The sequence below is a fragment of the Numenius arquata genome, chromosome 1 (assembly GCF_964106895.1).
Source record: "Numenius arquata chromosome 1, bNumArq3.hap1.1, whole genome shotgun sequence".
Taxonomy (NCBI): Eukaryota; Metazoa; Chordata; class Aves; order Charadriiformes; family Scolopacidae; genus Numenius; species Numenius arquata.
The window spans coordinates 6449078-6466363 of record NC_133576.1 but is presented as its reverse complement, the minus strand read 5'-3'; the positions used below and the strand labels follow the sequence as shown (position 1 = coordinate 6466363).

The following is a 17286-nucleotide window of genomic DNA, read 5'->3' as shown; positions in this document are numbered from 1 at the left end:
TTCCCACTTCCTCATGTCCCTGGCCAGGCAGTTGAAAGGCTTCCATCACAGAGATTGAAAACATACTCCATATTAAATGTAACAGAATAGTGTGACCAGCAGGTCCATGTTTCAAACACATTCAGTTCAATCACAGCTGAGAATAAATAGCAGGGGAAGCAACTTGATGGGTTGCTGGAGGCTGTGGCTACCCTTTCTTGTGGAACATGTCTCTGTCACTTGCTAAATAGGTGCACCATCTGGTGGCAATTTTGGACTCCCACTTGTTCTTAAATTTCCAAATAGCAGTGGCGGAGTTACGCCTGTGGTTGCAGCATCTTTTTTTTTGCCAGTATCTGTCTGAAAGCCATCAGCTAAGACAACTTCTCATGTCTGCTATGTAGACAAGCAGGTATATTAGAGGACCACATGCTCCTCTAAGGAACTTACATGAAGAGGAGGAAAAAATTCACAGACAAGTCAAAATTAGACATTAACAGGCTTGATACTTAATTAGGGAGTCTACACTCCCAGGATAGTCAACAGGGACCTCCAGACAGTCATGCAGTCAAATTAAGATCCAAATCGCCCTCTGGAAGTGCTTCTCTGTTCTTTGACCATACAAGGAATACAGGCTGACTAGGTTCCTATCTTAGACATCTTGTGCAAATGCCTGGAGCTATGTGGTGTGAAACTGGGCCAAAGGAAAGAAGTGAGGAAGGGGGTCCCCACTTTTCTGCCATTGTTGTCTGAAACCCTTTAGTTCAGCAACAGAGACAGAAACTACTGCTATTTCTTGTGCCATTCCCCTTAGGAACAGCAAAGTTGCATTGACCATGTCAGATGGGACATTGCATGGACACGTCTTCTGAACAAGATGGGTGGAGGCTGAATCAGGCAAAAAACAAGTTTCCATGTTGTCCTGAAGAAATTAATGAACAGGTATAAATAAATCGAGATCCATGAGTAAACTTTGTTTGTTTTAGCGACTTAAATTGAGCTTTCCAGTCTACAGCAATACAATCCGTGTCTGCTGAGCTTCTGTCTAGAGATAAAAGTGTGTTCTCCCAGTGCACCAGTGAGCTTTCTGGGGTGAGAGCAATCGACTTAAAGACTCCTCAGCCATCCAAGCCCACTTCTTACGCTGACACTGGTTAAGTCTTGGGAATCATCTTTCTTTCACAGTCACAGAAATCAGAGTTTGAACCTCTGCAATGGAGAGAACACTATAGATTGCAACAGATTATATTTGTGGATAAAAGTTCTCTGCTAGATCCACTTAAATCCTAAGGCCAAATCTGATCATAATTGGGCAGGTGCGACAGTTTTTACTAGCTGAAGGACCCATTGTCAGCTCAATCTTGCATGCTGGCTTTCACTAAGACTTCTGTATTCTGCAAACTACTTGGGCATGCATTTAAAGTGAAACACTTTCAAACCCTCTTTTACTTTAATAGGACTTAAAGTTAAGCACATATTGGGTAAACAGAGTATGACTAAAGTTGTTAGCCAATTTGAATCTTGAGAGAATAGTTACCTTAGCACTACAATGCTAGATTCATTTTTTCTGGTGTCCAAATACAGATAATATAGTCCTCTTTCTTACTTGCTTGCTTTCATTTGAATTTGACTCTTGTATCAGCAACAGTAATATTATACTTCCCAGTTATGGACATGCAATACGTCAGTAAGAAATAAACTACAGTCACGGGTAGTTTAATCCAATGCTAAAAAGTCATGCATGATACTCAAGAAGGAAATTTTATCAATTAGATAATAAGATATTTGTCAGACATAATATTTTGGAATATGCCAGTCACTTCCTTAGAAAAAGAAATTGCTTGTGACTAGAGGCAGGGCAGCAAACTGCCTGGATCCGGGTTCTAAGCCTGAACGCTAAAACATTTGTCTGCAAACCAAAGTGTACACATCAACAAATGCTGTGTTTTTTGTAATGTTTGTAAATGCCCCTCTGTGCATTTCAAGCTTTCCAATTTAGAAACAGATGGTTTACCAAACAGTGCATATTCCAAAAAAATAGAGGAGAAAAGGGAGGGATGCTGCTACACATGTAACTCTGAAGTCTAATGTTATGTTTAGTGTGTCCTGCCTGATGTAGAGGTTGAACTAGATGACCAAACCTATCATCTGTAATTCTAGGGAAGAGATTTTAACAACATAAGTTAACCGCAGTTGTAAAGCTCAAGGAATCTCCAAAGTCATTAGAACCCCAAGTTATTACAGGATTGCATACCGGCAGGTTAGCTGCTGTCCTGCGCTACCTGTCGTCTTATGTAAAGAACTCTCCTTGCCATGGCATGATTTGGCAGTACCTGACTGTTTGCAAAGTTGCTCTGTACTTTAAAATTAAAATGCTGTATAGCTAATTTCCATTTAACTAATTAGGTTTTGGCTGAGTCCCTGCTATGAAATTCAGCTCCAATTTAAACTTCTGCTTGTACCCAAAACCCAGGAGCCTTTCAGTGGCTGTAAAATCCCAGCTCTAGTGAAAGCAGTGGCAAAATTTCTACTAACAGCACTAGGACCAGAATTTAGTCCCTGTTATTTTGGATTAAGCCCAGCACCACTGTATTTAATTTTAAATGTTATTTGCCTTCCTGTTTTAAGCATGCATTACGTTGTAAGTCATTGACCAATAGGACTGGGACACTGGAAGTGACTAATTGAGTCAGCATGCTATGGATCATTTGTAGCCAGCAATTTTATTCCAAACTGACATGAAACAATGACATTAAAGGAACATTAACGTTCCAAGTGAGGCACTTGGAAGTAAGTACATGCCAAACTTAATGTTGCTATGCAAAGTTAGCCCTGTTGTGTCCAAATTATGGTACAGTATTCAATTAAATAATAGCCTAGAATTTGCATGTTATCTTTTCCACAGGACCTCTGACTCACTCATCCCAAGGCAGACCAGTAAAGTAACATGGAAAATTTTATCCTGAGTAACTAAAGACAAAGTTAAAAGCAAGAGAAAAGGAGGATTTTTGTTCTGGCCAACGCTGAGCAGGAGATGAACAGGTCATTACAGACTCTGCCTGTAAAACCACATTATACATAACAGCACCCTTTTCCGCTACAGCTAATTACTTATTTATTAGGATGATCATGTAATGCCAAAAACCATAAGTATCCGCCCCTTTAAAAAAAAATTATTTTTTTTTCCATACTGACGCTTAAATAGAGCTAGCTCATTTAATAAAAAACAGGTCCATTTAGTTTTGAACTATTGAAACAAAGTATTAAACTGCATCCCCACTTCAGTCTGTTGTTTTCTGAGAGCATAATGGCCTTTTTTTAACCTGAGGTGTAAGGTCACAGGAAGGAAGTGTGTCATGCTACATGATGTCTCCAATCAAGCTGTGTGATGTGTTATGGAACCACATAGCTTAGAATACAAACAGAAGCACGGGAGAGCAGAGCTCATGAGATACAGAGACCTGGGTCTCCCCAGTTACAGTTTCCTGCATCTATTTACATCAATGCACTCAACCAATTTAAAATTAAGGGCACTAACAAACCAAAATGGAGTTGTTCAGAGTCAAGTATATCAGTGTATTTTAGTTTGAAAATATCTACAGTAAACATCTGTTACAAGAAAATCTTCATTTTTATATGTAAAAATGGAATGACACATAAATTTAAAAAGTTAGCACTTCCCTCAGGATGGAAATTCCAAATTTCATTCAGGTCAACATCTACAATTTCTCATCCAGCTGCAAGCCATGCAGAGTTCATGAAGTAATTGCATTAACATATTAGTGCTATGTTCAGAATAAGGATGTCTGCCTTTTAAAGCAAGCGTGCTGCCGAAGAGGTTAATATTTAAACGGCAATAACATTTTGATTTAAGAAAATTATACTTTTCTTCAAAATCATGACCCTTGAAGGAGAAAAAAAACCCCATTATTAAGTTATACTTGAACTAGACAGTGGTACCTTACAAAAAGACCAGGGAGTAGAGAATACAAATTGGGGAATATAAAAGTTTGCTTATTCATGGTTGGAAATGATTATACATGCTAAATGTTATATATACTAGACATTTCTTTTATAGGGACACAAAAAAAGAGATAGACATGATAAAATTAATGTAGCAAAGCAGTCAGACAAAATTTATTGCTGCCAACTCATAATTTACGAATGGTACTGTCCATTCACGTTTATCTTTTCATCTATGATTTGTAGTGTGTTTTGAAAGCATTAATTAAGCCTCACCGGATCATTATGAGGCTCTGGCATCTAAAGAAATTTTTAAAGCACAGGGAAATTATCACACAGAGAATTTTGAATTGATTCAATAAGCTGGAAATCCTCCATCCTCTCAAAATAGGATGTTTCTTTAATACGACAGTACTTCCTCAGAAGAGAAAGATCCTTTTATTTTTCTAAAAACTTCCAAATGATAGAAGCCTACTAAAATGAAGAGTCTGAACCTACCACTCTCACAATAGGCTGTCTCCTCAGTTAAAATAACATAAATTCTTAGCACAGTAGTTGTTTCATAACTTTTTTACCAACCCTTCCCAACCTCAGTTGCTGCCAGCTGGGAGGTTTATTTTCTTATTCTGGTTTGGGTTACTCTCTTGCTTTGCTACTTGTGATAGTAAAAAGCTTATCCACCCTTCTACAGCCAGAAAGTATGAACTGTTTGAGTCGATTAGTTAATTCCCTCCAACGATGATAGTGCAAGCTAAGATAGCCCTCTCACTTACTTTACCTTGTAACAGCTAGATTACTTTACCTTGTAACAGCTAGATTATCACAACTTTTTTTCCCACTGTTTAGCTTTCCACCCAAATTAATTGCACTGGAAAAACCGTCCTTGTAAGGCAGCTTGCAAAACTTCTAGTGCTTACCTTACTGCTTGTAGGGTGACTAAATAGAAGTGCCAGGGTCTTTAGGTGGAATAGCCCAGCTTTGTTACACATGGCCTTGCTACCTTTGTAAGGCAACTTGTGGGATAGTCACTGACATAATCTTTCTGCAATAATATGTATTTAAGAAGCTAGAACAAATATACTGGATATCCTTAAGGTTAAGGATATTTTTGTTTCTCCTTCCAGCAACAACATGTCAGTTGTGAAAAGAAATGAGCTGTTTGAGATGTTTTAAGAGAAGGCTTTGCAATGAGTGTTTGCAGTTTGATAAATCTTTCCTGCAAAACGAGTACACTGAGGACATCCTTAGATTTGGGGGGGTTTCTCCCTTTACCAGCTGTATCTGCCTGCCTGCCTGTCAGTTACCAGTTGTTACGGGTATGCTATGCATGTCTTGTTGTGTTGGGGATTTTTTCAATTCAGTCTAATAATGAGAAAATTCTCTGTCTACATATCCAAGAATTATACATCTTGTTATACACCACTGTGCTTCTATTAAAAATTATCCTTGCATAAGCCATAGCTCATTAAATTTGCCGTAGTATTTATAGCATCTACTAGTTTTACTAAATCACACTTGCAAATGCAATAGCTCCATGTGAAATGGGCATCAGCAGTCACTCCAAGGTAACCATATGAGCAATAAAGACCCAGTTTGTATTGCTCCTACATGTTCTTCTGGAAGCTGCACACAGTCCGAGTACAGACTTCAAATGATTGAATGCATCCTGTGCACCTCTCTCCTGGCATCTCAGGCAGCCTGCTGCACTAGGAGTTGAAAGCTGATGCCAAGCCCCGAGAAGCCACCTCTCACGCTAGAATGTTTTTCACCATATCCTAGGACCAACACAGACATCCAGTTCAAATTACTGAAGGCAAGTTTCTTTCTGATCAGTTGCTTGAATGCTCAAAGGACATTGTTGTCTGGGACCACGCCATATGACAACAACAAAAAGCCAGAAATTTTTCCACATTAGGTCCAAAAGCCACTGTGCAATTGAGGTTCACAATAACTGACAAATGCCTAAACCAATCATAGCACCTACTGCTATGACAAAGATAATTACTGCCTTTCTGTCGGTGAAGTGTGTACCCTGCTCTGTATCATATTTAAAATAATCTAATTCCAACTCATTTTCCCCCTCCAAATTGTTTCCAGCTGTACGATTCCTTTCTTTCCCCCATATTGTTTTTATTGGATATAACGCAAGTCCGTAAAGATAGATTTTCCCATAATAAATGCACAGATGTTAGAATAATAAACATACAGTCAACCTGATATATGAATATTACTAGGCATTAATAAATATATAACTAACAACAAAAATTTAAAAATTGGAAAATGAGAACATAAAGTAACAGAGAAAGAAATGGCAGGAGAAAAGAAAGGCAAAAAGTGAGATAGAAATGTACTTACTTTAGGCAAACTATCTGGATTCATTTATGGTTCCTTTTATTGATTTGCTGATAGCATTAAAGCACAAGTATGGTTGTAAAGCATTCCTAAGAATGCCGCCTGTCTTCATGTATTGGAAGTTTTCTGCTCGTACTGAAAGTCAGGCTTTCCAAGTTGGCCAACTCATACCATACTAGACACTACTGTGCTAGATTAATGTATCTGCTTGGATGTAAATTTCCATTTTTGGAGAATAATGAGCCTCTCTACTCCTCCCATTTTTGGTAGGAAGTTTTTATGAACATTTGGCATCTCGGTTAAACCACCATCATAGCCCAGAATAAAAATGACTGGATTCATATGTGAGTCTGAATTCAAATTTAATTAAGCCTATATATGGCCTGAACCAAGAATAATTTACTAACTGACACCCCCTCAGCATGTATGATGAGATGCCAACCATTTCTCCATGACGCCATTACTTACATGTCTTTCATGCCCAATTCCCATGTTCTTTCAGGCCTGCAGCTAAAACACTGGGATCCAATGTGGACTTAGTTACCTGTTTCCAGTGCAAATACAGAAAGCATCACTTTTTTTAGAAGTATCTTTCCTTCAGAAGATATTCCTCTCCCTTTCTTAATGTTCTGATTGAAATTATGCCATTGTCTTAAGCAGTTTATGTGTGCATGCTTGTATATAACTGTGACATTCAACTTTATTTTCTGATTGTGTTTCTCAAAATAACTTGTAAAGTCTTCTTCACCTGCGAGGTAGTAAAATCTGTGCACAGATCTTGTTAGTCTTTAAAACTGTAGTTTCTCTCCTATCCCTCCCTCTTTCTGCCTGGAGAGTGGACCAAAAGTTGAGTGAATGCGTGGCAACAGGAAGCTTCTTAAGATGTTCTTCTCCTAAACCTCCCACAAGTAAACAGGGCTTTAACCTCACTTCAGATGCATCCTTTCAGCATGCCAGAAATCTACAGATCAATAAAAAAGGTCAGAGATCTTTTTAAAAAACTTCAGAACTCCCTTGGTGTTTGCTCATTTATTGATTCTTCCCTGTGAGGTGACCAGTTCAATGATTTGCCAAATCACTGTATCAATGGTACAGCCAAATGAATGCTACTAAATCATGACCGTTTTCCACATTGTGAGTCTGACAAAGGAGACACCTACAGATTACTTTTGATCACCTCATTTTTGCCCTGAATTTAGCACTAATAAGAGCAGTCTGCTCATAAGCACTTCAATCTGGAGAATCCCAGCAGAAATGGTCAATGCCCAAATAATTAGCCAGAATAATCCACTTTCAAAGAACAACACTAGGTTTCACTTCCGTTATTTACTCCATACTTCAGAGGCTGTACTCCTTATTTTTGCTTGGAGTTATTTGCTTTCAACTTTTACTAATGATCTGTAACTTTTAGAGGTTCCCTACATGGCAGATTGCTCCAACTGTCATTTGAGGGAATAGAGACCAGTCCTTAGTGCTGGAGCTCTTTTGCATCAATAACCTGATAGGCTATACTCTTCCAGATCAGGGTCCTTCAAAAAATTCGAAGGGCAATTGTCTTTCATCAATGGTTATCCACTGATAATTGATATATCATTAACCAATTAATCTGTGGATCCATTTGTTAAAGAGGTAATCTTTAAGGAGGTAATTTGTTAAAGAGGTTCACAGCAAGAGGAATGAGTGGAGAGTGCAAAAGAAGACTTTATGTGAGAATCTGGCATGAAAACTAGGGATGGGTGCAGAATGGTAACAAATATAAGTATGTACAGGGACAGGATGAGTACAATGAGTGTAGTAGTGACTTTCCTTTGGGGATGGCATGACTATGGAAAAGTTCCCAGTTATAAATACACCAAAAAAAATCTATACACAATGCTTGGCTAATTCATCCCATGCTGCATCCTTTGTTCATGCTACTAATTTGGATCCTTCTGTCACTTTTTCTCTCTAGCTGCTATAAATCTTTCACACCAACACGAATGCCCCGTGCCTAACATAATTTCTACCGTTGTTAGTCTGTCCTCTGAACTATTTCAGTTGCTTTTCATACAGACTCCCATGTATTATATAGGTAGTACATCCCTCACTCACTGAGGTACCTCTTTGAAAAAATAGCTCAGGACCAATGCAGCTTAACTAATTTACTGGTGATTCCCCTGGCACAGTAGGATCCCCAGAAGTCACTGGGGTGGACTTTTGCTCCCGTATCATGCCTTCGGGATGCTGCTTGGTGGTGGCTGGAAGGCATGCATAGTTGGAGCATAATGGCAACCAAGAGGTGCTGCTGGCCACAGATGCACAGCTGTTGGAGAAACCTCATGTTGGGTGAGTCTGGGGATTCGCTTTGAATGGGGGGGGGGTATAACGAGGGAGGGTGTTGCATCAGGATACAAGTTAGAATAACCATAAATCTGCACTTGCTAATGCTAGTGGTAGAACCTTGGCCCAGTGGCTAAAGATCAGGCCCTCTCTTTCTCATCCAGAGAGAGAGCAATTAATATCATGCTATCATAGCTTACTCACCCTCTCCACCCTATTACCCAAATAACTGGCCTTGGTTGTTCATCTCCCTAAGTGGTTCTGGGAAGAAGCTAGATGAGCTCTCCTTTGAGGTGAAGTGAAAAACATGCCTGTCTTTTTTAGTCTTAATCCTTTCTTCAGTCTGTTCAGGCAGAACCAAATATCTGGTTTAGTGTTTCTGTATGTGTCAGACACAGATGTGTTTTGTTACACGTGAATATTTATGCTTACAAGTGTTTTGTACCTTTAAGTGGCTTTCTTTTTCAAGCTTTATCCTTTTTTTCTACTTTTCCCCCCCCTCACTAGTGTAATAATACCACTTCCTAAACCCTGTCCTTTTCCTAGATACTGACCACATCATCTCTGGGTGCTACTCCACTAATAAAACAAATAAAGACATGTGGATTATGGGATTCTTTATAGACCTGCATGGAACTCATCTGGCTGAGCTGGCAGGGGTCATGTAAACCTTCTCCATCCGTTAGAGTTTGTGTGGTTTCACACCCAACAAATGTCAAAGCAGAACTCGGCTGCAACTGCCAAGTTTCGTCTGTGTTTGGGTTAAGCCATAAAAGAACCCACCAAATTCCACATCAGCCATTTCAGAGTTGCAAGAAACCACCCAGGTTCGGCGCAGAGGTCAAGAATCTGGTGAGCATTTTGGCAAATACGGCCTGAACAGCAGCTCAAGAAAACCCTATTTTTTTTCAAACTTCGTGTAGTCTGGCCAATCTGATAGTTGGTCCATCCTGATGCCAAACAATTTTTGTTCCCTGTAGCTCTTATTTTGTATAGAAATGTTCAGAATGAAAGCACGGGCATGACTTGTAGTCCTCTTTAGGCATTTGGGCTGTGCTTACTTGCAAGGTTTCTGAGGATGAAAGAAGTCTCTCTGGTGAAGGGGATTATTATTCATGAGTACAAGGACAGAGCTGATGAGGTGGCACAAGATTCTCAGCTTGAAGAGGCGAGCAGAAGCGGTGAAAGCGTTTTCATCAGGAAGCACAGTGATGTCACCAACTCTAGTACAAGCCTCCAGAGCGTGCCTCTTCAAGGACGTAAGTGATCTCACAGAAGTTAAGATCTTGGACTTACTTGTCTAAGGGTCAGAGTATGCCTGCAGGCTTTGGCAGATCAAGACAACATAGCATGGAGACGTACAACAGTAGAATGCTTGGCAGCTGTATATTTTCTGGCAGCAACATCATTTTGGACATGAACTTAAGACAAACAAGCATAAGATCAACCAAGGAGGACCAGATATGTGTTTCTAATAGTCAAGACAAGTGACTAGATGTTTTTCTCATTCGTTTAAAGTTGAAGGTAAAAGCCAAATGTTGGGTTATTTCCTGTGTGTGGTATCTTGAGAATGCTTAATGTCTTCCACTTGGACTCTTTTTAGGAAACAAAAGTTAGGCAAGAAGTATTATCTAAACAGGATTAGATATATTTTAGGACAAATGTGGGAAGAGACACTGATGAGCAAATTCCTCATTACCAGCTTTCAGTATATTTTCAGCTCGCAGAATATGGCAGATTCTCTGCGAGTGTAAGTCAGTTCCGAGGATGCCAATGGATTTATTCAATTACAACACTTTACAGCTGGGCCATTGTGCCCTTAAAACACCCAGACGTAAGCCAGATGCTCAGATTTTCATGTTCTTTAAAAAAAGTCAGTTCCATCGTTGACTTAAGCATAGCTCAGGTTTTGGCATTCATTTCACAATGGTTTTGGAAAAAAGACCAAAGCCTTGATCTCCAGTAACAACCAAAACACCATGTAAGTAATTTCCTTTTTGCACAGATGGGTGAAATGTTATGCCTTTTTTTCACATAGTTCTAATGAGATCTTATGTCTGGCCACATTCAGTTGTGTTGGAGGCAGAAGACTCACGCGAACCACTGAATTAAAGAAAGAGGTGTCACCCAAAGAAGAATTGGACACAACCCCACTGAGAAGCTGGATGGTATCACTCTGAGTGTCCTTGTGAGAGCCACACACTACAAAATGTTATCCCAACACTTAGCAGCAAACAATGTGGAGGATGGTAAGTGGGCAGCCCGTGGGGAAGAGAGGAAAGGCCAAGAATAGGCTAAGGATACTCAGCTGGGTGATGAGGAAAATAATGATCTCAGTGATGGAAAAAATTTGCATAATCTCCCCTGTGAAATAATATCAGTCATAGGGTAAATGGAAAGCGATCAATTTAACTTTTGCCAGCTAACAGTTTGTCAGGCCAAGGTCCTGTATTATTTTCTTTGAATAGGTTTCCTGCCTCAAATCACTTGCAGTATTTTCTTTACAATATGATAGCAACACTAAAACGGGTATGTGTCACTGCCGTATATTGGAAGGCCAGCGTTGTATGCACTATACGCCACCAGTTAATTGTGACTCTCCCATTACTTAAGCTTTTGGAAGTCTGTAGAGGGATTTTTTGGAGCTGATTTTAGCTCCCTTTTGATTGGCCATAATATGCACCACAGTTATTATGGAAACCTCTGACAGGATGACAATTGGAAATATTTTTTCACAGGGTGTGATGACATTGTCCTTGGATGCCTATGTAGCATCTGGGTCATTACTGGGTATGAAGTTGCACAGATATGAATGACTTCACCTAGAGATCACTAGAGATCTCCTATCTCTTGCCAGTTACTTTTCAATGAGTGAAAACACACAGACCACAGTCGTTCTGGGAGCGTCACTGTTGAACTCCAGTAGGCAAGTACCAGGGGCAAAAACCTTTGCAGGACTGCAGTCAGAAAGCTAAAAGAAAACCAGCCCCAACATATCACTTTGGCACCATATTAGAGACACCCTTACCTACTCGAAGCTCTTGTCCAAAGACTGTTTTCTCTCCCAGCGCAGAGCAGTTCCACCTCCCGTACCGAAACTGGTACTGGCACTCATTGATTCCCATTTGTGCCCCTTCCCCAATCACAATGATGGCATCAGGGCGGCTCTGGCAGATGGCTCGCTGCCGAGGGGCCAGGCCTGGGATTTTGTTGCAGATGATATTAGCTCCTAAAGCCACCACGGATGACAAAGCTCTGAAGAAAAAAAGCAGAAAGACATGTTTTAACCAAAGTGAGGTCATTGATTGCTTTTGCCATGTGCTGCCCTGTGGTAGTCAAGGCGCTGGGCAAAAGGGGAAGGGTGGAAGTTGAGTTCCTATAACTTATGTCAACTTATCCCAACCTCTCTGGTCTGGCAAAAGAGGTTGGAAATCTTGCAGTAATTCCTGATCTGACTTGTGCCAGAAACAACAAAGAAATGGAATTTTGGCACTTTTGCTTCCAGTCCTACACAGAGCCATCAGCTGATGAGATGTGGAAAGGAAGACATATTTAAAAACAAAAAATAGTGATAATTGATTGTCTACGAATCTCCGAAATGCATGTCTGCTTTGAATGGCTTATGTAGAGTCAGGCTCAGTGTTTTAGTTACTGCAGCCAGTTCATCCATCCCTCATTTGAAACTGTTAAGCACAATTTAGAGAACGACTTGACGCCACCAACCCTCTTGCCCATTATAACACACAGGGTATTGAGTGATTAATGAAAGTTCACCAGCATAACTGTGCTTTTTGACCTGGAAAATATCATGGAGCACATAGGAGTGATCCTTAATATGTGTCATCCAGACTAGAAACATTTGTATTTCTCTTTCTTCAAGTATATTTTCAGAATTCATTATAAAGTTTGCATATAACTTGCACCTGCCATATGTTTTCACTTTAGTGCATTTATTTTTCATTTTTCAACTCACTTTTCAACATCTTTACAGGCTCATTTTTCAACATCTTTGCAGGCTATGTTCTAAGTGGTAATATTTTGGAAAAAATAGGACAACATGGGTACATGTTCAGTGATACCTCAGGTCACATTTACCAAGTGCCAGCCAGGCCCATGCCAGGATGCTTCAACTGGCTCTGGACAAGTCAGCAGGAGCAAAGAGAGCAGTATAGCTATGTTAACAAAACAGGCCTTGCTCAGCGTGGTGTGATGAACCCTGAGACAGCTATGCAGCCAAATCCTGGTAAAGTCCTTGCCACGCAGCCCAGCTGACTGTCCTGCTCCTCGGCTGGCAAACCAGAGTATTGAGAGCATCACTGCTTCTCGGCACCTGCAAGGAAGCACCTCCGCAAACCCTCTCCTCTCTTTAACTTGTCCCTGCCTCGTATGGGATCATATGGGTAATTTCATTTTCCCATCAAATGCTGTTGTTGGCTGCCTCTGTAACATAAAGATACTTGCCCAGATCATGCTACAGCACCTTGGGTTCAAGTGGAGTTTCACAGTAACAGAAGTCACAATATATAAATAGGTTAGTAACAGGATACAGACTAACTTCCCCATTACCTTCCTTTCCATCATGAACACCGAGTTAAGCCTTTCTTCTTAGCTTTAAAAGCTTCCCACTGGAAATGCTCTTTTTGGAAAAAGCTGACTAAACAAAATAGAAGAATTTTATCGGAATTTATCAACTTGATCTCAAAGGTAACTGCAGAATTACATAAATGTTGCATTTCAATGAAATCAGAGTGTTTCATTTTGCCATTTCAATAAACTACAGTAAAGACAGAGTAAAAAGGGTGACATGGAGAACTCTTCCCCGGCCAAAATGAAATACCACTTTTACTGTGGAATGGAAATTCCATGATGATTCACTTGCCCTTTAATAGGTATTTGTGCATCTTTTCCAAAGTTAACAATCCATGAGAAATTCACCAATTGTGTTTTTTTTATTTATGGCTTAGAGGGGTTTTATAGATATAGAGACAAGGTATTGCAAACACAAAGCATGCATGCCATGTGGTGCTGCCTATTAAATAAAAATAAGAACATAATGTAGGTGCAGCTCTGACCACTCACAGCGTATGGAGTAGGAGTGCTCAGACCTGTAGCTTTAATTCATGTTCCTCAGGATACTGAGCAACCAAGCTGGAGCATCTGTTGGAACCAGTGAGTCCCCAAGATTCATGAAGGTTTTGAGCTAAGGTTTTGTTTCTGGCCCAATTCTAGTTAAACAACTGAATAAAATATTTAAATTATGATGTCTTTAAATCCGGACTTTCTAAGAGACATGATAATCTTCAAAAAAACATTATGAGTTTGATGTAGAGATAATAAGATTCTCTGACCTTCACAATGGAGCTTTATATATTAACTTATAGTTTCAAAGGTTAATGAAAATCACAGGGGAAAGTATCATCATTTTTTTTTTTTTTTAAATCTTAATACTGAAAAGTAAAAGTGTTGTTTTTTTTCATAGCTCATGGAGATTTTATCTCTCTGACTTTAGCAACTTTCCACATCAAGTGGGATGTACTTTCTGAAAATGTTGCAGTAAAACACGAAGAAAAGTATTTTTCCTTTATAGCTGAAGTGTTGTATTCAGACTCTTTGATGACTCTAAAGTGGCAGGACCCTTTCCCAAACCATGGTAGGACCCAGGTCTGGCTCTTCCATGGTTTTAAAGTTATGACAAGGGAAAGGTAGCTTGTACAGCGTGTGTAACCTGAAGATGACAGTGGGATACTCTCCCACTACAACTTAGTCCCGGTTCTTCTCCCCAAGGGAGGCTGAAGGCAACCTAGGTCAGCTGCTCGCTCTCTGCTGGGATGCAAAGACAGCAGATCAGCTGAGGAAAGGGTGAATTTCTGCAGCTGCTCTTCAGAGCAGAGCAACAGCCAGGGCTCCCTGGCAGCAACAACTCCCCAGCTCAGCACACACAGGGGTTCTCTGGGTGCCTCTCAGGCTGCGCCCCATCCTTACCCCATCCCTTCCACCTGGCTTTCCCAGTTCTCTGGGACAGAGCAGGTGCCCAAGTGTCCTGCAAGGTCTCCCTGTCCGGTAACCCATTTCCCTTGCAGCAGGAGCTGCTTCAGACACTGACCCTTCTAGGAAAACCTAGTCCTGAAGGAATCTGGGGTTCGGTCCTAAGAAACAGACACGCACAAGCATTCAAAATTTAAGTTGATGCTCAATATGTGCACAAGACGTGCAATTCTGGTCCCCTGGCTGCCTGATGGTCATTGTGTTACTGAGGTGAGCAACTTAGTGACAAAAATTATATGTAAAAATTATTTGTATATGATATAAATATTTTTTAAAAAATAAAAGTACTGATAAAAGCTATGAGATAACTTTCTGACGTAATTTTTTTAAAAGTACTGAGCCCCCACAGTTTCCACTCTTTTCTCAAGTTGAGCAGCAAAAACTTATGACTTTGAAAACAAAGAAAAGCAAGAAAGAGTTGGCTACAGTATCTACCCCACGTATAATTTTCAATTTAGTTGCTTCCTCCATACACATTGCTACTGTCTCACAATTAGACTAGAGAGTGTGTTCCCTGGTCTGCCATTGTTTTTGGAGAAGGCTTTGGTGAAAGTATTTTAATAGAGTGGGTCAGTTTATTCATGCAGAAAATAAGCATGATCATATCTGCCTCAGAAGGTATTGTGAGAATACAATAATTATTATGTGTTTGTAAAGAGCTTTAAGACATTCCTCATTAAAAGAATTCAAGTGCAATTATTGGGGGTGGAGGGGGTCTTAGTTCTTTTATTATTACTTCCAGGGACTTCCCCCTCTCTGGCTTGAACTTACCAGCATATTCCCTCAGCCTTGTTTAGCCTACTTTTAAATTGTTACTCTAATTTCAGTGCCAAAATAAATGCTGAATCATGAAACTGAGGTTTTGGAAAACTTCATTTGTATTAAAGAAATGCACCCAACAGCATTTCAACCTTCGTCTCTGCTGTTTCTTGCAGTGTCCCTCAGCTTGTGCATCCATCACACGTTCAGGAGGGTTGTGCCATGCTCCTACCCCCTGGCAGGTTAAGACTTACATTTTTTTTATCTAGATGGAGAGTGTTTCACTTCACAACTGTCAAAAGGCAGATCCCCCCATGCCACATTTTGGCATCTTCTCCCATCCAATCTTTCTCTGCGCTTCAAACGCCCCCGAGTCTTATCACAAGGAAATCCTGAGAGCAGTTATGTTAAAATTCCTGGTGCATTTTACAACAATTGTAATCATCCCGCACTACCGCAGTGCACACTTTGGAGTTCTATGTTGGGTCATCCACGTGGATTATCCAATTAAACATCATCCACATGGGCTATCCAACTAGACAGTGGAATATTGTCACATTTCCTAAATAATTAATGGTAATGGCTGGGATATGGAGAGTCTTCACCTTTCTTCATCACTTAGTCATTAATCCAAGGGAACACCAGCACTGAAATGGAGCAGAGTGATAAACAGAGTTATATCCAAAGAAAAAAAAAAAAAAAGATTATCTAAATCTGGGCTTGGACAGGACCTTGCAGTTCAAACTTACATCAAACTAAACCTGAGGAGCGATGTTTTGGAAGGCTTGCTTTCTGCATCAGAATCCTGAAATAATAAGTTTTTCATTCTTTGAAAGAATAGCTACGACTGCAGTCATAGCAACCAAAAGTTTATGGCAGCAGGAGACAAGTTTCAGCTTCTTTTCTGAAATAATGTGTGTTTAATTATACAGATGACTACTATTGCAAAAAAAAATGAAAATTCTCCCTCAAAATGTATTTCCTACTATGGCTGTGTATTCTCCCTGGGACCTAACCAACTACAGCTTTCCTTTTCACAGAGTTACCTGGAAAAATTGAAAGATCACAACCATGAAAATTATTACATATTCAAAGCAATTCATAAAAGTAAAGGTCTTTGAAAACACTCCAGAAATTAAACGCTGAGGCCTAAAATCATGTGAGTTTTAAGAACATAGAATTTAATGCAATGTTGCTTGTCAGAAGATAAATGTACTCCTCATTCATAATCTGCTTTCTTGAGTGTCTATTTTATATTTGTAAATGTGGGTATTTACTTAACTTGAACACATTAGTAATTTCACGGATTTCAAATGTTATTACGTTCTTGCAATTTCAGATGAATTTCGCTCATAGGAAGGTCATCACTTGAACTGTAGTTTATAGAGAATCTTAGAGTCCTTGCACAAGTGGAAAACATATAACTATAATGTAAATACTTATAAAGAACAGTTGTACAACCACATGCGCTACATGAGGAAAATCCCAATTTTTTACTGCTGTTAGAAGACTCTGAATTTTTACAAAATGATTAAATAGAACTGGCTACATATAGATAAACAGCAGTAACTAACTAGTCTTCAGAGTTGTTCCCAAGCTACAGGCACAGATGCATACTGAGATTTCTCCAAAGAGTTTAAAATTCAGTTTTGACAAATATAGAACAGAAGGAGATGTAAAATAGAGAGATTACACCAAATACACATTTCATACAGATTAAGCACTTAGCCAAGTTGATTTTAACCTTTTGATTTAAAAAAAAAAAAAAAAAATTGCCCTAAAAATTCTTCTCTATCAATCCTTTTCCTTTTTCCCTGGGCAAATAACATTTTATTGCAGGCCAAGGGTGGCTTCAGGAGCTATACCTTC

General features: G+C 39.6%; 1 protein-coding gene across 3 annotated transcripts in view; it reads right to left on the bottom strand.

Moving 5' to 3' along the window:
• WNT7B (Wnt family member 7B) overlaps nucleotides 1-17286 on the bottom strand; it is a 98085-nt gene that overhangs the window by 29738 nt on the left and 51061 nt on the right. For 2 of the 3 annotated variants that reach the window (XM_074147898.1, XM_074147053.1), the window contains exon 2: nucleotides 11642-11868. In XM_074147898.1, coding sequence (XP_074003999.1) covers nucleotides 11642-11868 — 227 coding nt within the window. Of the gene's footprint in view, nucleotides 1-11641; nucleotides 11922-14017; nucleotides 14036-17286 lie in introns of those variants that run through there. The other variant, XM_074148713.1, reaches the window with a different exon arrangement.